The 26512-nt window shown below is 36.1% G+C and overlaps 2 protein-coding genes across 3 annotated transcripts in view; one reads left to right on the plus strand and one right to left on the minus strand.

Moving 5' to 3' along the window:
- Positions 1-297: 297 nt before the first annotated feature.
- Positions 298-6676, minus strand: RWDD2B (RWD domain containing 2B). Of its 2 annotated transcripts, none has more exons than XM_032220260.1 (5): positions 6588-6676; positions 3759-3987; positions 3597-3664; positions 1871-2233; positions 298-1350 (listed from the first exon to the last, which is right to left on the minus strand). In XM_032220260.1, the coding sequence occupies exons 2-5, from the start codon at positions 3963-3965 to the stop codon at positions 1116-1118; spliced, it is 873 nt and encodes a 290-aa protein (XP_032076151.1). In that variant the 5' UTR covers positions 3966-3987; positions 6588-6676; the 3' UTR covers positions 298-1115. The 2 variants fall into 2 exon arrangements, with proteins under 2 accessions (XP_032076151.1, XP_032076150.1); XM_032220259.1 differs by lacking the exon at positions 6588-6676 and adding an exon at positions 6428-6581.
- Positions 6677-6753: 77 nt separating this feature from the next.
- The window catches only part of USP16 (ubiquitin specific peptidase 16), a 31021-nt gene continuing 11262 nt past the window's right edge, over positions 6754-26512 (plus strand). The window contains exons 1-8 of the mRNA XM_032220257.1: positions 6754-6843; positions 8099-8191; positions 18092-18270; positions 18652-18755; positions 19183-19286; positions 22194-22378; positions 23213-23308; positions 26265-26395. Of these exons, the coding sequence (XP_032076148.1) occupies positions 8131-8191; positions 18092-18270; positions 18652-18755; positions 19183-19286; positions 22194-22378; positions 23213-23308; positions 26265-26395 (860 nt within the window). The 5' untranslated portion in view covers positions 6754-6843; positions 8099-8130. The remainder of the gene's footprint in view (positions 6844-8098; positions 8192-18091; positions 18271-18651; positions 18756-19182; positions 19287-22193; positions 22379-23212; positions 23309-26264; positions 26396-26512) is intronic.

Genomic DNA, 26512 nt, shown 5'->3' on the forward strand with positions numbered 1-26512 from the left:
TAGGTAATATATAGGCAGCTTAAATTGCACTCAAAAGCAAACTACCAGCCAGTGCAGCTCACGAACTGCATGGGCAATTCCAAGGGCCCCCGGAAGCTGCCCGTGCTGCCGCACTCTGCATCAGTTGCAGTTTTTAATTACTCTTCAGGGGGGTAGCCCCATGTAGAGCAGTGTTTTTCAACCACTGTGCCGCGGCACACTAGTGTGCCGTGACATAGTATAAGGTGTGCCATGGGAAAATTACTTTATATATAGTCAATATAGGCACAGAGTTAATTTTTTTTAACATTTTCTAATGGTGGTGTGCCTCGTTATTTTTTTCATGAAAAAAGTGTGCCTTTGCACAAAAAAGGTTGAAAAACACTGATGTAGAGCGCCTTGCAGTAGTCAGATATGACATGATCAGGGTTTTGAAAGACAGCACAGGGACTCCTGATGCAGGAAAGCCCACAATATGTTAGAAATCCATCTTCAATCAATCAAAATTCAGTATCCCCACTGCCATCCTATTTTTCCATATCATTTTCCCAATGAGCATAGTGTAGATTTGGAAGTAATTTTTCAGTTTAGATTCATGGATACACTTGTGAACTATGGAGTTCTTTGCAAATGTATTACCTGCTGTTCAGTAGAATCTTGATCAATTGCAAGATAATTGAGTTGCACTTCTTGGTTCAAGACAGAATTAAGCCCTAAAACATCTGGCCAGTGTTCCAGAGAACATCATGTTCAGGCAACTTGCTATACAAACAAATTTCATAGCAAACGGAACTATTTATCCACATAATACTATAAAAGTACTAAAGTATTTTTAATGTAAAGCTGGCAAAAGTCTTAATTTTAGCCAAGGTCAGATACTGCATGGCCTCTTTTTCTAGCCCTGAGTAATATAAGCACAGAACTTTGCTATTTCTGAAGTAGAAACAGCAATGAGGTATTAGTAATATATCCAGAAACTTTACTTAAATTACCAAAGCAAATAACATTTTCTACCATCCAGTTTTAATTCCATTGATTTATTTTTCAAGTATAATATAATTATATTCTTTCAATAAAATAAAAGGAAAAAAACCTACATCCTTAGTTTATATCCTTAATGCTTTTCCCACCTTAACTTATTGTCCTTCAACTCCAAAATAGAGTTGAAATATTTCACCACAACTTTTGTCAATTAAAAAATGATACAATTGTCCCAAATCCATGTGATTCCCCCTAGCACCATGTGCACCAAATATTTTTTCTTCAAAAATCAAAAACTTCTTTTCTTTCTCCATTTCAACTTCAGTTCCTTCTATGGAAATGTCTTCTCTGTGACGGATTAAAATTCTCTGCCATGTTAATCTTCTTATTCTAAACACAATGAGAATATTATAAATTGTCAAAGCACAGGAAGTATAGGTTACAATTATCATAGTAATGATTTCCCATTGAAATCAAGATGATGATCACTGGGATAACAGTTCATAGGAGAAAATATTATTCCCGCTATCATAAGCCTTATGTACACAAGGAAATATGTCTTCTATTCCACTCCCACACTGAAAACTGCTCTCAATAACTGCTTTTAAACTCCCAATATCTCTGCTTTTGGAAAAGCATCCAAGAATTTTAAAATTAATTTCATGTTTACTGTTACTTTTGTATTCTGTATTATTATAACTGCCTTGAGTTAGGCAACTTACAAATTGAATGAATAAAAAAGTAAATATGTCCACTAATTTAAAGAGAAAAAATATTTTTCCAATCCAATCTATCATCTTTGTAAGGAAATATTCCACCCTGCTAAACAGAATCTTCTCTCCAATGCAAATAAATATAAGATATTTTTTCTGAGTCAGAAGCCTTTCTTACTTAAGAGAAAAAATGTTACCTTGCCCAAAATTCTTCACACATCTTTTGTGGTCCTTCTACACAAATGATGCCTGGTTTCCCAGGCATGCTGAATCCAGAAAGAGAGAGTTCCTTAGACCAATCAATTATATTTTTTCTTTTCTGTTTGTTATAAATATGATGACTATAAATCCAGAGTCTAGTGAGAATACATTCTGATTTCTGAAAATCTGATTTCTCAACAGTAGACAGTAAGGGTCCTTTGTTGATATACATGGCAGTATGGTCTTTAACCCATTCTCTTGCATTTAATATGCAAACATCACCAGCACAATGTTTCTTCAAGTAAGTAATGAGTTCTGCATTCATCTGAACTTGCTGTGATCGGCTTAACATTGGAGATCTAAAAAAAGGGCATCATTTACAGATAAAGTAAAAAAAATCTGTTTTCATATAAAGCAAGACTTGTTCTCAATTATACTTAACTGGTTTATGTTGACAGTAACAGATTACATGTAGATTACAAGTGTTCATTTAATCATAACAAATGCAGCAAGAGATGTTATAGCCAAAGAGTAAAGAATGATCTAATTGCCCACAGGTGCCCACTAATTAAAAGTCAGTTTGCCAACTGAAGTCAAAGGCATTCAAAAACTTATTTAACTATATTTCACAGTATCCCAGACAACAGGAAGAAATATATTAAATGCCTAATCAAAAACCATGGTAAAAATATGGCTCAATTCAGGAAGGTCTAAAATAGGTCAATCACGATCAACTGGGGCATAGCTCATAACATTTACTTGTTTGTTAACTTATATGCTCGCCCTGTCACTGATAAGGCAACTCAGGTATAAAATATATACACACACATATATACTGTACGTATATATGTATGTATGTGTATGTATGTATATATGTATATGTGTGTATTCACACGTGTATGTATGTATGTATGTATGTGTGTGTGTGTGTGTGTGTTTTCGTAGATTTTCATGGGGGTAGGTATGCTGGTCTTGTTGTATTCAGGTCTTTTCCCATGTAAGTTTGAGATTGTCTTGGCAACGTTTCAAACATCAACTCCATCTACCAATCAGGATGCAACAACACAGCCAATCAACCCACTTACAGCAACAAAGCCAGCACTCCACACCCCCCCACCAAGATTTATAGAAAGATAGCTCCGACAACGCTTCATTTGCACAGGCACGAAGCCGAAAACACCAGGCTGAAGATGGCAAGTGGGACCTCGCCGAAATGTTGCCAAGACAATCTCAATCTTACACAGGAAAAGACCCGAATACGACAAGACCAGCATATATATACCTATACCATTTATAGCATGTATAACAAGAGTGCAATCTTTTACTGTTTCCCAAAAGATAAAAAGGTGGGAACCAACCTAACTTCAGTGGTTAATCACTAAGGGTTAGTTTCCAATGCAACCTTTTCTGAATAGATCATGTAATGTAAGCTGAAGAAAATGGTCCTGATGATTGCAAGGGTCGAAGTCATTTATTTATTAATAAAATCAAATTAATTAAATATATGCATTTCATGTTTAGTATAAAGAATTAGTTCCACAAAATCCATTAGATTTATATCGTACTTTTCAGATCATATGAACTTAACAACATATATTTCTTGAGATTTTATTATGTAACTTAGATCACTCTTATTTACTAATATGAGAATTATAGTATCCTATTAAAATTATACTGCATTTCATATTTCAGCCTACTCATCCTGTATGTATCAAAATGTACCTTATGGTGATTTCTGGAAGAATAGTTGGATATTTTAATGGGAAAGCACAGCACAAAGTAAGTGGTACCTAGAAAGAAGTTTTTTTAAAGTTAAAAAATAAATTCTTTAAATTCTACTAGCAATCAATTTGTGAACTTTTCTTTTATTTATGAATATATTACCTTATTTTCATCAGGAGTTTCTACATCTAAATATAAGATGAATTGTATTTTCGAAGATGGTACATCTAAAGTACATTTTCCAACATACTCTTTCAGTTCTGCTAAAGCCAACTGATCAGTCACCTTAAAGTCATCTTCATTAGGAAACATACTAGAAAGTAAATCTAATTCAGAAAGTTGTAGTTCAGCTTCTTCCAAATTGCTCATTTTTGGTGTATTAATGTAATTCCTATAAAGATATGAAGAAAATGTTGAGTACACTTTTAAATTCTTAAAAACAACTATGGAATCAAACATTTTCAGTTCCTAAATGGTATACTATAATTGTATAGCTTCAAGATGATGACACAATCTATTAGGAAAAAAATATTTACAGTATTCTTAATAATGAACAAATTTCCTATTGCTTTCCTATTGCTGGAAGGTCAGAATCTAGTTCATTATATAAAATAAGTTCTGAATGTGTATACCTTGTAACTGGTGGAGAGGAACAGTATGTTGGCTTTCAAGATAATCTCTAGATTAAAGTTCCCATCCTGCAAAGAATAGTGACCCTGATTGTTTGGGCTTTTCTTACATTTGGGGCATTTGGCCCAAAGTGTATTAAACTAACTAGCATTATGTGTAACATTACTGTGTTTCCCTGAAAATAAAACAGGGTCGTATTTTCTTTTGACCCCTGAAATAAGCACTTGGCCTTATTTTCAGGGAGGTCTTATTATTTTTGAGGTGCAGGAGGCAGCGAGCGTGGTCACTTCATGGCTTTTGCTGTGTTGCAATATTTTCGGGGGAGGGCTTATTTTAGCACATGCACTCAAAAGCCCGATTGGGCTTATTATCTGGGGAGGACTTATTTTGGGGGAAATAGGGTAGCAGGGAATGCTGTGTAGCACAGATGCAACCAAATCTGTATTTTCATTATCTTATTGAAAGATATTATGCCGAAGCCCTGATTGACCAAAGCCATGATGGGTAATAGAAGTTATCAGGTTATCTGATGAAAATCTGGCATATTAAAAATTGAGACTGAGGAAAAGTAAATAGTCAAGAATATGAATCAATAAATAGAAAAAATGGATATGCTATACATTTGTGAAAACAATAGACAAGAGCATTACGTAAGTCCTGATATTGTTGCGGAGAAAATTGCAAGTAGTTTACAAATTACAATTTCTTCATGTTTATTTTTATCCCACCTTTATTATTTTTAGAAATAATTCAAGGCAGAGAATATGGTTAGGTTAGGTTAGGTTTATTTAGCTTGTATGCCGCCCTACTCCCGAGAGACTCAGGGCGGCTAACAATAAGAAGGGAAGGGGGTACAAAAATAAAAACAATAATTAAAAATTCAGCAACAGTCATAACATCGAATGGGGCTGGATAATTCAACAGCCCCAGGCCTGCCGGAACAGCCAAAGGATAAAGTACATATAACTAACTCTCCTTCCTATTTTTCTAACAATAATTCTGGGTGGTAGCTTGTATTGAGAGTGTGACTGGGCAAAAGTCACCCAACTGATTTTCATTCCTAAAGTGGGACTAAAACTCACTAGTGCCATAGTTTCTTGCCAGTGCCTTAGCTACTAGACCAAACAAGTAATTGCACATTCAATCTAGGGAATGGTGATAATGACTTTGGGGGGAAATTATGTAGCATTCTACTACAAAGGTAGAGAGACATACAGTGAATAGTGTTGAACTACTGAACTGTTAGTTTATTGCTATTTTTTATCTTTTTTCTTAATTTCTTTAGCTTACTGTTTTAACAGCTTAAAGTTATAATGTTTAATAAAATTAAATTGCTTTTCCCAAAAGGAAATAGAACTATTGTTATGTGCAGATGTAGAAACCCATTTGTTTTTAGCAGTATTAAGTTCCAGATCAGGATGTACAATCTCATTCGGGGCTTCACTTACTACTTAGAGTACATGAATTCATGAACATGTTTAAGTATGCTTTGAAAGTTGACCTCTTTCCATAATATATGAAACAGTAGAGGCAGAAAAAAAGTGAATTATTGATACAAATATGACCAAATATGAGCACATGTTCTCCTGAAGGTTGGAATTTAGAACTGGTGAGATAAAATGTGAAATCACAATGCAAACAACTTGGTCAAAATATATTTTCCCTTCCTATGCCAACGAAGCAGCACTCAGCAGGAGTAGCAAAATCAAGATATTCTTAACTTTTCTTTTTCTGAACACTATTAACTCTAACGAAGATATTTTTACAAGTTAACCTTTAAGTCTTTTTTACAATTATTTTATATACTAACAAATATAAAACACATTAAACGATGAAGAAGTCGATACAGAGCTTATTTCCTAAATACAGTAAGCCTGACGATGAAGCTCTGCAATATAGTAATTGTTAATATCGAAAGCTGGAGTGAGAATCAGCCCAATTTAGATTGCAAGCCAAATTCCTACATAGGAAAAACCATCAACTTCTACCTTCATAGCCCAAATGTAAACACAAAACTGCTTGCAAACCACTGTGTCTGCTACATTACATGGGAACACACGGCTTTTCTAAAAACACAGAAATACTAGTTTTAATGAAATGTCACTATTCTGGTTTTAGATGTTCTTTTTTATATTAAAGACGGAGATGAGGGAGCCTAGTTTGCTTCCACTGGAAAACGGAAAACGAAAAACGCCACACACCACCGCTCGATCGCAAGCCCCTGCGCTTAAAATCCTGCTTTTTGTCGCGTTGTTCCCATTTTTGCTACGCCGCGTCATCAGCTGGAGAGCGACGACTCCCCGCTGACTACACACTTCCGCCACCGCCGCCTTGCCTTACATTTTCGTCGAGACTTCTTACCCAACAGCCAACGGACCGGAAGTTTTGCCGAATAAAGGAGCCTCTCCGGAGCCAGCGCTCTATGTCACTAATATTGGACAGGATTGCCCGAGAGTCGTAAATCTCCACTGGCGTCGCAGGGATGTGTCGTAAAATATTTAAATTCGGGAAGTTTCTTCTCGAGGCGCAGTGACAGGAGATGTTTTCCAACTCGCTGCGTGGAACTTTTTTTTCCCCCTCAGCGGCCCCTTGAACTTCTGTCTCTAACTCGCAGAAGGTAAGAATTGCTTCACTATTCGTTTCTGCTGTTGTCAGTAAAGGGCGAATAGGCGGGGTGAGAAAAACTTGAAGTGGCCAATCAAAGGCCGGCTGGATTGCTTCACTTGCGGCTCGTTCGGGCAGAAATGGCTGAAGCCGGTTGCCCGCAGTGTTTCTGGTGCCATATTTGTTTTCCTGCCAGAATTTGTGCTGGCATTTGGCATTTCCAGCTGTTTCTCTGTCTCCGCCCTTTGACTGAGGCAGGTGTAGGCTGAGAGAAAGTATATTTGAAAGTGCAGCAATTCAGTAATTTTGCTTGTCAATCCAAGAGCTGAGAGCTTGGTCGGACGTGCCCTTTAAATTATTATCAACTGATTTTTGCTCTTTTTAATTAATGCTCAACAGGCAAATGCTAGCTTTTTCCTGGCATGGAGCAATTAATTGAATATTTCAGGTTGTTCTTGAAAACGCAGAAAATTAGCCCATTTAAAGAACTATTGCCCCTATTTAAGAATAATGGGTTTGGGGTTTCGTTGTTTTTTTTATCTTTTCATTTTGCAAGCATAAGAAAAATGAAGTATGTCCAGAGATACGCAAACTGCTGTGTTTAATGTTACGTTTTCACTTTATAAAGTGTTTTGTCAAATGCTTTCGACTCATATCTTCATATTAGTCAAGTATGAGAAACCTAAAATTCACTAGTAAAAGAAGCAGCTATTTAATTTTCTAAGCTGTTGAAAAAATGAATAAAAGCCAGATTGAATTAAAGAACTTCCCTGGGAAAAAAGAAATTCATAAAACAATTCGCTAAAGTAGGATAGGGTGGAGTTATTGTCCTTGAATGATCTTTATGGAAGTACAATTACATTTGCAAATTTGTGTATCATTGATAAGGTTTATTAATTTTCCCAGAGTTAAACAATCTTTAGCTCTGAATTAAATATGTTGAGATTGTAGCTTGATCCCATTCAATATACACAAAATTATATTTTCTTTAAACTCTATTGCTGAATTTAAAATTCCCTTTGCTTAATCACAAAGATTAGTATTTAAAAGCTACAATGGAGACATTATTAAAATAATGGAATATTTTCTAAAACTGTCACAATTTGTTTTGAACAGATATATATATAAAATATTTAGTTCCATTGATAAACACAATAGAAAGGAAGCAGAAACGTTAATTTCATAATTTCTTGTATATAATATAATAAATTAGTTGCTATTTACAGGTTTTAAAATTTTATTGGAAAATAATCTGTTTTCTTTTATAGTTTGATGTGAAATTAAAGCCTGTATTGCTCTAATGGGAAAGAAGCGAACAAAAGGAAAAAATATTCCTGCAGATGTCTCACCAGATGTACTGGGTATGCATAACATATACAGATAATTTGTTTAAGTTACACTGCTAGGGAGAACAGTAAGATTTTACTCCTTAGCAAAATGCTTAATGTGGCCTTGAAGATGTTTATCCAATTAAGGTTCAACTTCTATAAAGTGAAACAGTATTTATGGGTAAGCATGTTTATCTTAGTCCATATATAAGGCATAAGCCCATATTTATGGGTAAACATGTTTATCTTAGTCCATATGTTTAGATAATCTAGTTTTCATCAAATTAAAATCCAGGAACTACTTTTCAGATAAGTACTGTAGCTAAGAGCCATTGACAAACCACATCACAAAATGAATGGATCAGATTTCTGAAACGGATTTACTTTTTCTTCTCTATGTGTATATGTGTATGTGTATATGTATAGGGTAGTCCATTTCTCAGAGGTTTGGTACTGACAACTGCGAGAGTGAGCTTGCATTGATGATACAAGCATTCTCACAATCCGATGGACCACTTCACGAATCTCTAATTCCTAGGCTGCTTTGGCAATGAGACACACACACACTGCAGACTGGGTGAAAATGGTGGTTTCTGGTTAAACCAGAACACTTTTTATTAGGAAAGTTCAAAGAAAGCTAGTCAGCAATTTAATACAAACAAAGGATCTCACAGTATGTTACAAATCACTTCTTGATTACACATTCTGGCAGAAAGGGCAGGGAGGAGGGACAAAAGGTACTCTTTGATAAGGGAGGTAGGAATTGTAAATCATACAGAGAGCTACATTAGGCATATGGGAATGACTGATTTGTTACACGAGGCGGCAAAAGGATGCAAGGCTAATTCTGTGTGTTTATATCTCAGATAATAGAGGCCTCTCATTTCTGTGTGTATCTGTGTATTGCTATTCACATAGACACTCAAAATGAATTCGGCTTCCTTATCTAAAACTTTCCCAGGACTGTTTTCTCCATATGGCTTTTGGCAAATGTTCACTGGGATCAATTGATCCAGATAGATATTGATCCAGATAGATATTCTATCCTATCCTATTGATCCCAGCTAATTTCACCCAGCCAATTATGGGGTAGTTTCCCACATCTCCTCCTTTTTTATTTTTTAAATGGAAGCAATTGCCATGGGTTGTTTCTTTCTCACAAATCCCCCTTCCATTGGATATCCAGGGATTATTAATTCTGATGTATTGACACTTATTAATAATGCGTGATGCTTCTGGATAGTCGCGTCCGCAATACTCTGCATAGTGGATCTCAATAATGGTATTATGCATGGCAACATAGTTAATCCCAAAAATATCATCCCAATAAAAAATAAACCTTGCTTCCAATTGTTAAAAATACCTCCAAGCCAACCGTCAGTGTCCAATATGCCTTTCCAAGTTTGTACAGGAACATGTGCAGTTTGTATCATAGTTCGAGTTATTTTTTCTATCACAATTCCAGAATCATCAATTTGTATACAACAATTACTAAGATTAAATTTACCACACACTCCGCCTTCGGCAGCGAGCAAATAGTCTAAGGCTAAACGATTTTACATAATATAAGTTCTTGACAATACACTTTCTTTTGCAAGCTTAGTTAATGCCAATGCAGTTTCATTTGTAATTATTTCTAATACAGCTTGTAATCTAATAATGCGATTTATCATATATATAGGCGTTCTATATCCCCACGATCCGTCTTGTGCCCACGTCGCAGGATCATAGTATGCAATAATTCTCTCAGGGGGGCCACTCATCATCCTTCCAGTTACCTATTTTTATCCCTTTAGCAAGATCTATTGTACGTTTACGTCTTTCAAGAGTATCATATACAGGGACTCCCAGTTTTTGTTTTTTCTCTATAGGCATTAGGAAGAATGAAGGCTGAATCGCCCCCAAGATGCATGACCCATACCACCCCGCGGGTAACATATTATAGGCAAAATTACCACATATCCAATATAACCCATCAGGTGAATTCCACACAATAGTATCATTTTCAGGGTCTGAAAGTCCTCGTAACTTAGTTACTTCCAGCAATGAGTTTTCAGGTTTGGTCATATTAGTTTGTGAAACCCAAGTGTTATTTTCCCACTCATTAGAACATTTTAAAAATCCCATAGGTTTATTTCTTTTAGTCTGATTATTTTTATTTCTGGTATAACATATGTGACCTATTATATGAGAGGTAACTTGCCAGGTTTCATTGAAGTTGTTATTAAAGGTGAAGTTCCCTTTCCATTGAGCTATTTCAGTATAGTTTGCTTCTTGTACATGCCATGGCCAGCGATCTCCCATAGTGGTTCCTCCACATACAAAACAATTTTTTAACATAAGTTCTGTGGCAACTTCTTGAGCCAAATTAATAAACATATTTTTTGCTTTTGGAGGTGTAGGTAGATCGTTAAGTTTAGCAATCTCCTGCTCATAACTCCAAAAAAACTTTACAGGTTGATTTGTCAATTTTGTTGCTTCAGTCTTTACAATAATATATCCATAAGGATCCTTTCCTGCTTTATCTATACCAATACCATAATGATAGTATCGGGTGCCTAAAGTACCTGCTACCTGTGCAGAAAGGCAGAGTGGTGTGCAGTGATGGGATTGACAATCAGTAGTGACTGGAGTAATAGAAAGATCGAAATTGTTAGGTCCATAGCCACTTGTATACCAATATACACTCGGTTGGGTATAGCCTCCATGTGCTGAGAGTGTCGAGCGAGTGAATAAATATCTGTGGTTTTGGATGTATGATTGTTCCCACGACTGTCCTCCACAGGTTACCCCCGCGGATCCTGTTCCTTGCCCTATATCAATTGCTAAACATGTATCAAAACAAACAGTAATGGGTGCCATTCCCTTTGAAACATTATGGGCTATGTACCCTGATAATCTTTGTGCTGTAAGAAATTGATGTTTTAAACTAGATCCTCCTTTATAGCCATAAACATAGATGCTACTTGTTATAGGTCCTACCGCTTTTGGTTCATAACATTGTATCCCATTTGGTGTATAGCACTGATTGTATTGTGTATTGTTATGTGTGCATGGTGGTATTAAGGTTCCATTGCATTCAGGTTTCATAGTATAATATATTAAGGTCATGGAAATTGTTTTGCCTTGTTTGGTTTTTTGTAAACAGGCTGTGCAAATGTCCTCTTTTATCTCTCTTTTTGTAAGGTGGTGAGAGTTGTCTCCTCCTATCTCTTGTTGATAACTCAATAGTGTTAAGAACCACTCACTAACTGGGGGAAATTTTATACTTGCTCTTGAGGTTACTTCTGTTTTTATTATTTTATTAGGTAACCCTTTTTGGTATTGTGTGCATTGATACCAACCTATAGAATTTTCTGTGATTCTTATTCTAATATGTGAAGAGCAGCCATTCTCTTTCGGGTGTGAAATACCTCTCACATTTTGGATTGCCTTTTTGAATTTTGCAGGCAAAAATTGCCATGTAATTAAACACGCTGCAGCTGGATTTTTCAAATAACAAGTTAAGGTAACTTGTGTATTGGCTTCTCCGTATGTATTGTGAGGGTAGATGCATATCCCTTGAGAATTGCAGTTTTCCCCATTGGAGTGTGGAATGATCGCTCTTTTTGAGTGGTTGTGTGTGAAAGGAATTTCTTGAATATCCTCCACTATTCCCTTCTTGTTTTTGCGTTCATATTCACATGCCCCCCATATAATTAAAAGCATAATTCCCATTCCCAACATCATCAGCAAAAGGTGCAACAGAAAATGCTTACAAGACATCGGAAGAGCCCAAAGATCCCAAAATCCCATTTCCTGTCCAGGCGAAGGTCCTCTGAAAAATGGGTATCGGGGCTGACGTACTCTGGGAACATATGACCGGCCAACGACCTGTTCCGGACGGATTTTCATCTTGAGTACTAGATATCAAAAGAGGGGTCAATAGATCTTTGGTGATAATCGTTAGAAAAGGGATTGTCAATAGTTAGTTGTACTGTTGGTGTGATACGAAGTTCAGTGTGAGAAGGATTGGTATAGGAAAAATTTTCCTCAAGATACTGTTCAATTATCACAATGTCACACGGGATCCTGCAGTCAATGCACAGCTCACAGGAATAACAGTGGGAGCAGCAGCAATTCTAGTCGTCTGTTGTTTGAAACAAAAGGGATAGGCTTGCTTCGGGATCCTTTTTATCATCTGTTTTTACTGGTCTCTCATGAAACGGTCGTATGCATCTTCCAGGAACCCACAACACTCTGTCCGGGAGTTGCACAGCAGCGTATCCACGTCCCCAAGTAACGAGCTCCACTGGGCCCTTCCACTGAGGGTCTGGTAATTGTCTGTAATAAACAAGAGGGCGGGGAGAAACTACGCTATGCTGAAAATGTCTTTCCCCAGCTGTGGAAGCTATGGGTGAGCCTGTAAGATTCGAAAAATTCTGTGTGTATAAGGCTTTGCTTAAACGGTTTTGGATTTCAGGCAGCCCTATCTTAAAGGGGCCTTGCTGTTTATCAAGCATCATTTTTAGTGTTAAATTTGCTCTTTCTACAATTCCTTGTCCTTGGGAATTGTATGGGATGCCAAATTTATGGACAATTTTCCATTGATCACAAAAGGTAGCGAATGCAGCGCTACTGTATGCGGGTCCATTATCTGTTTTAATCTCCAGGGGGCTTCCTAAGACTGAAAAAGAGCGCATACAATGGTTGATCACTTGTTTGGTTGTTTCCCCCCGCTGTGGGCTTGCAAAAATAAAACCTGAAAAGGTATCCACTGTGACATGAATATATTTCCAGGGTGCGAAAGAAGGGTATTGTGTGATATCCATTTGCCATATGTCACAACGCTTAATTCCTCGGGGGTTAACTCCCATAGGAATTGCGTTACCTTGCTTGCTACAGGTTGAGCACTGCTGGATAATCGCTACAGCCTCAGTTTTTGAAATTCCAAACATCTTCACTAAGGCTTTTGCATTTTGATGAAAATACTCATGGCTTTCCCATGGAGTTGCAAATCCAATAAAACTTTCCCTAGCGGCTTTGTCTGCATAATCATTTCCCTCTGTTAGTATTCCAGGAAGCGACTGGTGACTCCTAATATGAGCCACAAAATATTGAAATTTTCTATCCATAATTAATTGCTGTAACTGTAAAAACATATCTAACAATTGCTTATCTAAGGCTGGTGAAAGATAGGCATCAAACAAGTTATTGATCACTTGGTAAACATACAATGAATCCACAATTAAATTAAATGTTTGGTCTTTTAATTTCTCAAATGCTAATATGGATGCAGCCAACTCAGAACGCTGTGCTGAACTCTGAGGGTGCGTGTGGTAAGTTATCCACTGTCCTGAGATTTGATACACACATGCACCCCTGTTCTTAGTTCCGTCAGCAAAAACTGTAACTGCATTTTTAATTGGCAGTTTACTTTGTAAGGAAGTCAATTGTAAATGTTGTAGATTCAGTAACAAAAACCTATAATCTGTGGGATAGTGGTATTTAATTGTCCCTAAATAGTCACTTAAGGCCAATTGAAGTGCATCTGATATTTTAAAATATTTTTCCCACCAGGGTAGTGGATATGGAACGTAAAAAGTTTCTGGATCCGCTCCCAGTGCAGCTCGAGCTCTCTCTCTTAACTTTATAATTATCTGGGATAACAATAGAGGTTTTGTTGAAACTGTTCTCCCCGGGCTGTTTGCTAAGTGTATCCATTCAATCACTAACACTTTTTTGTTGTGTTTGCAACAAACACCCTGTGGGCAAGTTTTTGGTATTGAAAATAGCAGCTGAGATAGGAACGTGTGAAACCATCCTGTCTACCCAAGTCTTTGTTAGGGCTGCCTCAATCACCTGAATACACTCTTTTTCTTTGTCCCCTATGGTTAGTATAGCAGCAGGCTCCTTTCCTCCTGCCAGCAATGCAAATAAGGGTTGTAATTGACTCGTAGTTAATCCCATGTAGGGACGTGCCCAGTTAATTGAACCCAAATATTGTTGTAACTGCACCAAACTACATTTATCCATTTCAGGTAGTTTTGGAATTACTGGTGAGGCATGAGATGTCATGATTCTATGTCCCAAATATAAATATGGTGGCATAGTTTGAATTTTTTCTGAAGCAATTTTAAATCCTTTATCAATAAATACTTGTGAATGTGCATCCTGTGCATTCTTTTCTATTGCTAGCAAGATATCATCCATGTAGTGGTAGAATAGGATACCTTTATACTTGGCTCTAAAATGTTTTAAAATATTATTAATATAATATTGACAAAGCGTTGGGCTATTTAGCATTCCCTGGGGTAAAACTTTCCACTGATACCTTACTGTTGGCTCACTATAATTTAGTACAGGAATTGTAAATGCAAATAATACTCTGTCCTTTTTATGTAAAGGTATTGAGAAGAAGGCATCTTTTAAATCAATAACTTAAAGCATAATTTTGAGGAATTATGTTAGGGTTGGGTAACCCATATTGCAAGGGTCCCATGGGACAAATCACTTCATTTATCTTTCTTAAATCTTGAAGCATTCTCCACTTCCCTGATTTTTTCTTAATTAAAAATACAGGAGTATTATAAGGGCTATTTGACAATTCTATTTTTTTTTTCTAATAACAACTGTTGCACAATTTCTTTTAAGGCTTCTAATTTAACAATAGGGAGTGGCCACTGATAAATCCATATAGGAGTATCATTTTTTAGCGTAAGCTTCATTAAGGGGTCCATTTCATTTATTCTTAATACAAAACATTCATTACCATCAGTTCAAAAAGCTATATGTAAGCCAATGAGCTCTATTTTCTTACTGTCTCTCTCCCTCTAGGTCTGAAAGCAGTTACACACACACTTCTTTCTCTCCCCCCTTCTCCTGTTTCCTTCCAAGGAAAGGCTCAGGGGGAAAAAGGGGGGGTGGAACTCACGCACGCAATCACTTTAAGTTAGCTCAGGGCTGAACAATTCTACAAACGGCTATCCTGCTCTTTAAACATGCTTTCTCTCAACAAATTTGGAAATGATAACACAAAGGCATACACACATCCCATTGAACAACTTTGCAACTTACTGTTTCTTTATATGAAAGAAATCAAAGTACGTGCATACCAACTTTTACCATTTAACATATATTAACACTGCAATCAAACTGCTTGTGTAAATTAACTTCACATGCAAAATCCTTTGTCATGCATTCTTCAAACAGCGAGGAATTTCAGAGAGCAGTTTAAATCCTAACTACTCTTCTCACTCTCCCGGCTTCAAGCCAAAGCCCATTTACAAACTTCAAACATCAATTTAATTCAATTCTCCTCTTTCTCTTTACCTCTATTCACTTTCTTTTCTTTCTCTCTACCTCTTTCTCACTCTTTTTTCACTCTTTCTCTACCTTACTCCAAAGTTAAGGTTGCCCCAAACTGAGACAACAAATCTCTCCCCCACAAATTAACATGCAATTTTAAAACAACCGGTCGGATACGTGCCTTAATCACAGAACCTGGGATGGACACCTAAGATTTTTTTTTTAACAGACATTACATCAAAGTAATCAAGTCCAATTACCTAGGTCTTCCCATTCAGTCAGGCTTTACCTCATTACTTACTAAATTTCTTACTTTTCTTTTAAAAGACAACTATTACAGCTGCAACAATTTTCATCTGATGGTGGCCAGAAAGTCAGCAAATTTGTTACAAAATTGAACACTTTAAAATTCCTGTCTTTTGGATTGAAGACATTTTATCTACAATTACCTTGAGGGTGCACAAAAACTTAGGCACACATTCATGCATGCACAAAAACATTTTTTCTCCATTCCAATTCAGATCTGACACGGGCTTTTGTAATTAGAGCTGCAAAGAGTGCAGGTTTCTGAGAAATGAAACATCTGTGAAAAAGTTTCAGGTGCTCAGGCAGAAAAGTGTGCTTAAAGCAATCAGAAGAAAAATTAGATGAGTAAGTAAGAAAGGGAGTAACAAGAACTCCTTGAGACATGAAATGAAATAGAGGTAGCCGGAATCACCAGAAGAAATAGGAAGAGCCAGGCAGATTCACTTGCCAAGAGATTGAAATGAGAAGGAAAATAAAAGACAGCCTTTTGTGTGGGGCTGGCCGAATGCCCCAAAATTAATCTCCCGACTGTGAAACAGACAGAAGCGTAACGTTGAGAAGCTTCAAAGGCATATATACAAGGGAAAAGAAAGCCTTGGATTCAGAGTGAGAGTGTGAATTTAGCAAAGAGGTTTTCAAATATAGCAGGGGGGTGTCTGTTCCCCCCATCACGGCTTGTTCATGAGTTTTTAAACATTCCGTGATGATCTGCCAAGTGGAAAGTATTTTTGCTGCTGAGTACCATTCATTTGGCAATAAAACATAATTTTCAGACAAACTCTGCAATAAACCTTGCACATATGGAGACAATAAGCCGTAAGTTACTATGGCTGATTTTAAATCTTTTAAAATATTATGTGACAAGGGGGTGAACACAGGATTTTTTCCTGCAAAATCAACAGGAAAAGCAGCCATTAATTTTAGGTCCTCCAGTTTCACGTCCTCCCCACTTCTCTTTTTTTGCATTCCTGCAGTGAGGAGACCGAGTGAGCACTCAGTACTTTTTAAAACTGGATAAATATTAGATTTTTCTTCCTGAGGAGCCTGTTGTTTGATCTCCTCTTTTATCTTTTCTACAATCTCTGATGTGATTTCCTCTTTTACCTTTTCTACAATCTCTGTTGTTACTTCTTCATATTTAGGAGGGATATCAGATTTTTCTGGGGTGTTGGATTTTTCTTCTTGAGGAGTTTGCTTTAAAATCTCCTCTTTGCTTTCCCTTTTCTCTCCCCCTATAGCCTTTGTTGTTATTTCCTCATACTTGGGAGGGGCAGTGGGGTTTAAAGATGCTAATTCATCTGCCTGCTTTTTGGAAAGCGTGAATGTGTCTCCGTTATCCTTTAATATAATTTTGTGAGCTCCAACTATTTGTCTAATTTCCTTAAGGTGAGCGATCTGCTCTTTAGACAAATGTCCAATTTCCTTAAGGCGAACCACCTGTTCTTTAGATAAATCTGTCCCCATACTTACGGATTGGCCTGGGTAAGAGATGGGGGTGTTGGGCACGCGATGAGTCCGTTCGACCTGTCCGGGCCTCCCTGCGTCGCACCTCGACTGATTCCTGGCGTTGTGAAATGGATCACGTCGGAGGTCACCACTTGCGAGAGTGAGCTTGCATTGATGATACAAGCATTCTCACAATCCGATGGACCACTTCACGAATCTCTAATTCCTAGGCTGCTTTGGCAATGAGACACACACACACTGCAGACTGGGTGAAAATGGTGGTTTCTGGTTAAACCAGAACACTTTTTATTAGGAAAGTTCAAAGAAAGCTAGTCAGCAATTTAATACAAACAAAGGATCTCACAGTATGTTACAAATCACTTCTTGATTACACATTCTGGCAGAAAGGGCAGGGAGGAGGGACAAAAGGTACTCTTTGATAAGGGAGGTAGGAATTGTAAATCATACAGAGAGCTACATTAGGCATATGGGAATGACTGATTTGTTACACGAGGCGGCAAAAGGATGCAAGGCTAATTCTGTGTGTTTATATCTCAGATAATAGAGGCCTCTCATTTCTGTGTGTATCTGTGTATTGCTATTCACATAGACACTCAAAATGAATTCGGCTTCCTTATCTAAAACTTTCCCAGGACTGTTTTCTCCATATGGCTTTTGGCAAATGTTCACTGGGATCAATTGATCCAGATAGATATTGATCCAGATAGATATTCTATCCTATCCTATTGATCCCAGCTAATTTCACCCAGCCAATTATGGGGTAGTTTCCCACAGACAACCAACTGATCTTTGGCCATATCTTATGGACTCTAAATAATATATATTTAAAGGCCCTTTAATGTTGATTCTTATTCTGTGTAAAATTTCTCACAGGACCAACATGCAAGCACCTTCGCAAAGGATTGGAACAAGGTCTTCTCAAAAAAGTGTTGCAGACTGTGGACTTGAATTCCTGTCAGGATTGCCAGATAGATGACAATAAGACAGATGAAAAATCTGATAGTGCAGAAGACAAGCCATCAATATGGTTATGTTTAAAATGTGGCCATAGGGTATGTCCCAGTTACTATTACTATCAATGGAAAATATATTGCAAATGTTTTAAATTGGGATTTCATTTTACTCCTGCTGAGGAAAATAATAAAACCAAAAAAATTGTGTCACACAATCACATCCGAGCATCGCAATACATCCTCTACATGAGAGAAAATTTAAGCATAGCTTCTTTCTGTAAATTGGAATGCACAATTATTTCCAGATCCAAAAGAAAGAAAACAGTAAATGAACAAACACATAAATTTGTACTGTCATTCAGCCAGTATTTTATGACACCTCTTAGGGCAGATGCAATTATTTCTGAATGCTTCCCTTAGCTGTCCAAATCACATTGTATATGAATGCTAAAATTTCATGTTTGTGATGTTACATTACAGGGTTGTGGCAGAAATTCTCAAGAGCAACATGCCTTAAAACACTATGAAACACCAAGATCAGAACCTCACTGTTTGGTTCTTAATGTGGAAAACTGGTGTGTCTGGTAAGTTTTATCAATATAAAAAATAACAATTTATTTTTATTATTCAATTGTATCCCACCTTTGCTATTTTTGTAAATAACTCAAGGCAACAAACATGCCCACTATACCTTCCTATTCCTGTTTTCACAACAATAACCCTGGGAGATGGCTTAGGCTGAGAGAGAGAGTGGCCCAAAATCACCCAGCTGGCTTTCATGGTTAAGGCAGGACTTGAACTCACAGTTTCTTGCTTTTTAGCCTGATGCCTTAACCACTAGACTAATGGTAAATATTTAGCACAAAATAGAATGAGGTATTTTTCTAAGGACTGTTAAAGTAATATATTTGCATTTCAAAAATGTGTAAATTATGTTCTACTACATATTGTTCTAATTTGATGTAAACCAATATATTAATTGTGCATTTCTGGACTCTTTAATCAAACTAGGTGCTACTTATGTGATGAGGAAATACAATATAGTTCATCTACTCGACTGGGCCAGCTTGTGGATTTTATTAGAAAACAAACTTGTGTGAACATTGCAAATACAGGTCAGTTCCCTTTAAGGTGTACTAGTTGCATTATTCTCAAGGGAAACTGTCATCAAGAGTCAACACAAACTTGAGAAGATATAATCATTCACTTACACCAAGTGATATTGGGAGTACTAAACTGATTTTTAAAATGTACATTTAAAAATGTATATTAACATGTTAGAGGAAATCAGGAATTCTGTAGTCTTCAGTGACTGAAGGGAAAGGAACTAGAGAAAATTTGAACTAATACTTGCATTTAAATTTGTAGCAACTACTCTTAGGTTGAAATTGAATTGTACAGGTGAAACTTGAAAAATTAGAATATTGTGCAAAAGTTCATTTATTTCAGTAATGCAACTTAAAAGGTGAAACTAATATATGAGATAGACTCATTACATGCAAAGCAAGATAGTTCAAGCCATGATTTGTCATAATTGTGATGATTATGGCTTACAGCTCATGAAAACCCCAAATCCACAATCTCAGAAAATTAGAATATTGTGAAAAGATGCAATATTCTAGGCTCAAAGTGTCCCACTCTAATCAGCTAATTAAGCCATAACACCTGCAAAGGGTTCCTGAACCTTTAAATGGTCTCTCAGTCTGGTTCAGTAGAATCACAATCATGAAAGACTGCTGACCTGACAGTTGTGCAGAAAACCATCATTGACACCCTCCATAAAGAGGGAAAGCCTCAAAAGGTAATTACAAAAGAAGTTGCATGTTCCCAAAGTGCTGTATCAAAGCACATTAATAGAAAGTTATATGGAAGGGGAAAGTGTGGAAGAAAAAGGTGCACAAGCAGCAGGGATGACCGCAGCCTGGAGAGGATTGTCAGGAAAAGGCTATTCAAAAGTGTTGGGGACTTTCACAAGGAGTGGACTGAGGAGTCAGTGCATCAAGAGCCACCATACACAGATGGATCCTGGACATCGCCTTCAAATGTCATATTCCTCGTGTCAAGCCGCTCCTGAACAACAAACAATGTCAGAAGCGTCTTACCTGGGCTAAAGAAAAACAGACCTGGTCTGTTGCTCAGTGGTCCAAAGTCTTCTTTTCTGATGAGAGCAACTTTTGCATCTCATTTGGAAACCAAGGACCCAGAGTATGGAGGAAGAATGGAGAGGTACACACTGCAAGATGCTTGAAGTCCAGTGTAAAGTTTCCACAGTCTGTGTTTATTTGGGAGCCATGTCATCTGCTGGTGTTGGTCCACTGTGCTTCATTAAATCAAGGGTCAACACATCCGTCCACCAGGAGATTTTGGAGCACTTCATGCTTCCTTCCACAGACTAGCTTTATGGGGATGCTGACTTCATTTTCCAGCAGGACTTGGCACCTGCCCACACTGCCAAAAGCACCAAACCCTGGTTCAATGACCGTGGGATTACTGTGCTTGATTGGCCAGCAAACTTGCCTGACCTGAACCCCATAGAGAATCTATGGGGCATTGCCAAGAGAAAGATGAGAGACATGAGACCGAACAATGCAGAAGAGCTGAAGGCCACTATTGAAGCATCCTGGTCTTCCATAACACCTCAGCAGTGCCACAGGCTGATAGCTTCCATGCCACACCGCATTGAGGCAGTAATTGCTGCAAAAGGGGTCCAAACCAATTACTGAGTACATATGCATGCTTATACTTTTCAGAGGTCCAATATTGTTCTATGTAGAATCCTTGTTTTATTGATTGCATGTAATATTCTAATTTTCTGAGGTTGTGGATTTGGGGTTTTCATGAGCTGTAAGCCATAATTATCACAATTATGACAAATCATGGCTTGAACTATTTTGCTTTGCATGTAATGAGTCTATCTCATATACTAGTTTCACCTTTTAAGTTGCATTACTGAAATAAATGAACTTTTGCACGATATTCTAATTTTTCGAGTTTCACCTGTAAGTATTAGTATCCCTTATTCTATATATTCTACATTTGAAAGTCCCATACATTTCTTGCCTTCAAAAATTATATTTATTGACTCAAAACAAATTTATGGGGGGGTGCCTTTGAAATTCTGTTGACTCCAAACAATTGTCCGGACTAGTCTGTGCAGTTTTCTTGGCAAGACTTTGGAAATGGTTTGGCATTGCTTCCTTTCTTGTGGCTGAGCAGGAGTGACTAGCTCCAAGTCACCCAAATAGCTTCTTTCCAAAAGCATAATTAGAACTCACAGTTTTCCAGTTTCTAGCCTTGTGTCTATATCACTACACCAAATTGTCTCTCTTGTAATATTGGCTTATGTTTATTTTCACTCTCGTGGTCTTGTTTTAATCTATTTTAAGTTTTGTAGAGTTTCAATTGCTGGTTTTATTCTATACCATCCATAGTCACTTTGAGATATGCAGTCATAAATTTGACAAATAATTACTGTAAATACTACAATTCTCTTTTTTCACATTTCATTCTCTGACTCAGATTCTTAAAACAATGGGACAGGCTATAAGTGTTTGACATACTTTCTTTTTAAATAGCATCGTTGGGATGTCAGATTGTTTTTACTAGCATGCAGGAAATGTCCGTTGTTACTATCACTTATTCATAATGCTATAGGACAAAATCTGTAATATAAATGTATACAGTATTAAAGTAATATACTAAAGATTTTAAAATAATTAAAATGTCTTAGGCTGGTACTGCTAATTGAAACTTGATGGACTTATTTAAAGAGCCTGTTTTTTCTGTGTTAGCTATACGGCTGAAAGTTAAATGTATCAGCTTTGATTAGCTATCTATGAATCTAACAACTTAGCCTATTTTATGAATAAATCAATTGTTTGAGGGCTAACTTGATGAAAGTATATGTTTTATAGTACTTGTTTTTGCTTTAAATAACATTTGCAATTGCTCTACTTTATCCTTGAGATGCTGAACATTTTTATTGCTTTTTATTTATTGTATTTTTAAAAAATATTTTTTAGCTTCTAAAAATGAAGAAAAACCTTTGGAAAACAAAAAACTTAAAGACCACAAAAATGAGGAAGAAAAGGAGAAGAAAGAAATCTTGTTCAAAGACAATAAAAATCAATTAAATGGCAATTCAGAAATGACGGTGAAAGGTCTTAGCAACCTAGGAAATACATGTTTTTTTAATGCGGTTTTGCAGGTGTGATATAAATTAATCAACTTCTCAAAACTTTATTGTGTCATACCTTATGATTGTACTGGAAAAAATACAATAGTAAAATATTGCTACTTACTAGCGTTTTTTACTAATTTTGATGTGGAAATCCTTAAAATTGCATTTCAGTTTCTTTTCCATTTTAATTTTGGGAGCCCTTTTAATATCAGTACATAGGAGAGCTTTATTTGTGTGTGTTAAGAGTGCTGGGTGTTCATAAATTTATAGAGGTTTGAGAAACAACATGTAATGTTTATTGGGTCATCTTTCATTTAATTCTATTTTAAATGTATATCCCATTTTATATATAAAACCTGATAATTTGTTTATCTCATTAAGTCTTGTCACAAACTTTTATTCCAATCTTTATTTAAATGCAATCCAGAATTTTCCAACTTTTTTTTTCTGGGGTCATTAAGTGAATACCATGGACATTCAATGGGATAGTTTTTTTGCCAGAAGCCCGCTAAAAACGGAAAATTGCAGTCATGTGTCCACAGAACACTGCGATTGGCCATTAAGCTGATCCAATTAACATGCAATTGTGCTTAGGATATTTATGGTATTTACCATAAAGCAACTATTCTATGGCTGCTGTAATTTTCAATAGTCATAAAGCAACCTTTGAAAGTCATAAGTCAAAGACCATCAGTAGAATCATTTGTAAAAGCAATGTGGAAACATGATGAGCAAGACATTTTTACAGCCAATTCTATTACATTTACATAATAAATTATTGTGTCATAGCCTTTTGAATATAAATAAAAAATATATCTTTTGAGTTTTTAAATTTGCAAACAATTCATTTTTTTCTCATAGAATCTATCACAAACATCAGTTCTGAGAGAGTTGCTGAAAGAAGTAAAAATGCCTGATTCAACAATTACACTTAAACCACCAGAATTCTCAATAATGGTATGTAAGTTGGTGTTTGAAATGTATTAAAACTAATTATGGATATATTTAAATTCACTAAGCAAATGTATTTCATATATAGTTTTTAAAGACAGAAAATAATCAGGATGTTGATTCTTTGATCTTATTCAAGCACTGTACTGATTTGCATTGTTTATGTGAACAAAGACTTATGTCTCTCACTCATTCTTTAAAATGGGTGAGGAGAGACTAAAAATGTTGAATAACAGGATCTTTTTATTATATATAAGTCCAGAGAAAGGGCCCTGAAGTTGGCTTTTTGAAGCTGGCTTTTCCTTTTTAGGCAAAGTTAACTATAATTTATCTCTTTGCCTGTCAAAAACATTAAGTTCTTAGGGGTGGGAAGAGAAATGGTACAGGGCTATAACACATGTAACTGCATATGCTTTATTTTCTCTGACACGAAGTTGTAATGTCAAGCCAGTACAGTACTTTAAATTGTACCAGAAAGTAACATTAAACTTAGTTAACTTAAATATTAAAATACCTGATAATCATAAAGAGAATCCAGTGTAAATGTGGAGAGAGCTTGGAGTTTTTCTTAATCCTTTTTTGTGTTCAACCCATTATTCCTACAAAAATGTATGCTTTTTTTTCTTTGGAGAGTCAGATTGGCTTTTTCAGCTTACATCAGAAGAAACAATAATTTATCAAACTAATACTCACACAATTCCCAATAACTTTGGGAGGCTCACAACAATCAATGGAATTACAAAAAAATTAGTAAAAGATGGTAGGTGGACACATCAGATGGAATGAAGCAAGCGTTCTCTCTCTCTCTCACCAAAGGCCTAGGTTAAAAACCAGGTCTTCACTGTTCTGAATTGTAGGTGTGGGAGGCATATAGTTTTTGGAGAACCTCATTCCAAAGGGCAGAAGTTGCTATAGAGAAGGTGCATTTCCAGAAGACCAATAGATGACATTATTTAATCAAGTCCGTCAACGCTGCAATATTGAAATGACCAGGAATAGCCTTTTTTTTCCGGCGACAGAAACGCAGCTAATGAAGCTGCTGAACTTGGGACAGTTCCAGAATGGGAAGAAAGAGGAAAGAGAAAGTGTGTCGAATTGGTGAGGAAATTTTATTATTAGAGGAAGAAACTACCCAAGAAAAAAAATTAAGTTAAGATTGAAAACAGAAGACTGTAAGCGGCGAGATTGATCTGCATTGAACTTAGTGTGTTATCCAGTTTCTGGTTGTTTTTTTTTACGGATGGAACTTTTACAGGGGCTCCCTATTTTTTAAACTGAATGGATTAATTCTTTCTTCTTTTTTCACTTTTGCTTACACCTATAGATTAAAATTCTCCTCCTTTTTTTATAATGCTTGATTGGATTGATTGGATTGTTTTTGATCTCCATTTAAGGGTTTTTTTCTTTCTTAAGCTTGGAATATAAATAAGAAAATAAGGATTATAAAGAGGGTTGTAACAACAGGAGGAAAAGCAGTTACACTGCCACTTAGAGGCTGGAGGTTGGATACATTGTTTTTTCTTCTTTTTCTTTGATCACTTGAGATTCAGTTCGTTTAGTGACAGTGATAATAGGAAGAGCACAAGTTGTTTATACAGGTGCCTTTTGAAAGTTCTATCACTAGCTATTGGAAGGAAGACAACATTTTGACTTGAAAGATAATAAATGAACCTGTTTGAAGTTTATTAAAATAGCCTTGAACCTTATAGTGGCAATGTCTGCAAAATTGAAAGAATGGCTCAGCAGGAAAAAGAAACTGTAACATTGCAAATGATTATGTTTGAAATTCAAAATCTATTAGTTGTGACAGAGAGATCAGAGAATATGGAATACAAAATAGAAAAATCTGATGGAGAAACTGAGGATGTTTACCAAATGAAGAAAGAGGAGGACAGAGTTCAAAAGATGAAAGAAAAAAAATGAGCAAAGAGATAAGAAAACTGTGGATACTGACAGCAAAGTGAGCGTGGTTGGTAATGGCAAGAGTGGAATATGGAAAGGGGAGGTGGATGGATTGGAACTCTACCCCAGGCTTCAAAGCACAGAAGAAGAAAAGAGAGAAAAATTGACGGAGATAAGGAGAAAAAACTTGATAGAAGCAGTAGTGATAACCAAAAATAAACTGATGGAAGCTAAATTTAGTTTACTAATAGTATGTATAAAATGAAGCGACAATAGCTATAGTTAAATAATGATTAATAATGATAACAATACATATAGATATATTAATTTGATAATATGAAATTTTATATAAACACATGGAAATTATGAGAGGTTTAAAAGCTTTATCTAGAATATGTTATAAAGATGTATTGTGATTGGATGACCTTAGGATGATTTAATGGAATGTTATCATATAATCCTATTCTAGATTTTGAATATGATATATAAAAGGACGTAAAAACAATTATAGTTAAGTTAAGGTTGAGATATAATAATTGTGATATACATGAATGTAGGTGAATTTAAAATATGTGATTTGATATGAAAAGCAGGTGGTGACTATGGAAGAGATGCATGGAAATACTGTAAGCAGCTGACACACTTTCTACAATTTGTAATGGAAGATGGGTTTTTTTATTTTTTTGTTTGTTTGTCCTTGTTCAAAAACAAATAAAAATTGGGGGGGGGGGGTATTATTATTTTTTTTTTAAAGAAGACGGAAGTGCTACCTCACCCAACATCAAAGGTGGAATATTCCCGGATCTGAGTGGCCCAAATTCCCAGACCAACCCAGTCTTGTTAGGACTCAGTTGGAGACATTGATTCCCTGTCCAAATCCATGCAGACAAACTTGACAGCCTTAGTTAGCTAGACCAAGGTCAGAATATATAACTAGGTATCAGCAGCATGTGGATGACACCAAATCTTAAATATAAATGCATAAACCCCAAACAAAAGCAGCATAAATGAATGCCTAAATATGCATGAATTTATAATATTCTCTTTATATTGCCTTTAGGAACCTTTGGTAGTAATGCTTGATTCTCCAAGACCTCTAACACTAGCAATGTGCCAGTTTCTGGCAGAAATGCAAGAGACAAAAAAAGGATCTGTGACCCCTAGAGAACTTTTCTCTCAGATTTGTAAAAAGTGAGTGGTTTATTTATAAAATTGTAAAAGTACAGTTTCAGCAGATATATTTTGTGTAATTTTATATCTAGTTAATTTTAAACTGATCAGAATACAAAACTAGTATTTACATTTTTA

The sequence above is a fragment of the Thamnophis elegans genome, chromosome 6, assembly GCF_009769535.1.
Source record: "Thamnophis elegans isolate rThaEle1 chromosome 6, rThaEle1.pri, whole genome shotgun sequence".
Lineage (NCBI taxonomy): Eukaryota > Metazoa > Chordata > Lepidosauria > Squamata > Colubridae > Thamnophis > Thamnophis elegans.

What these genes read in the sequence shown, in the direction of transcription:
- RWDD2B (XM_032220260.1), bottom strand. Translation starts at nt 3,965, where the DNA reads ATGAGCAATTTGGAAGAAGCTGAACTACAACTTTCTGAATTAGATTTA. An exon ending in CTTCCAGAAATCACCATAAG is followed by an intron (nt 2,234 to 3,596) that starts GTACATTTTGAT and finishes CCCTTTTTTTAG; the next exon opens with ATCTCCAATGTTAAGCCGAT. An exon ending in TGTGAAGAATTTTGGGCAAG is followed by an intron (nt 1,351 to 1,870) that starts GTAACATTTTTT and finishes CATTGTGTTTAG; the next exon opens with AATAAGAAGATTAACATGGC.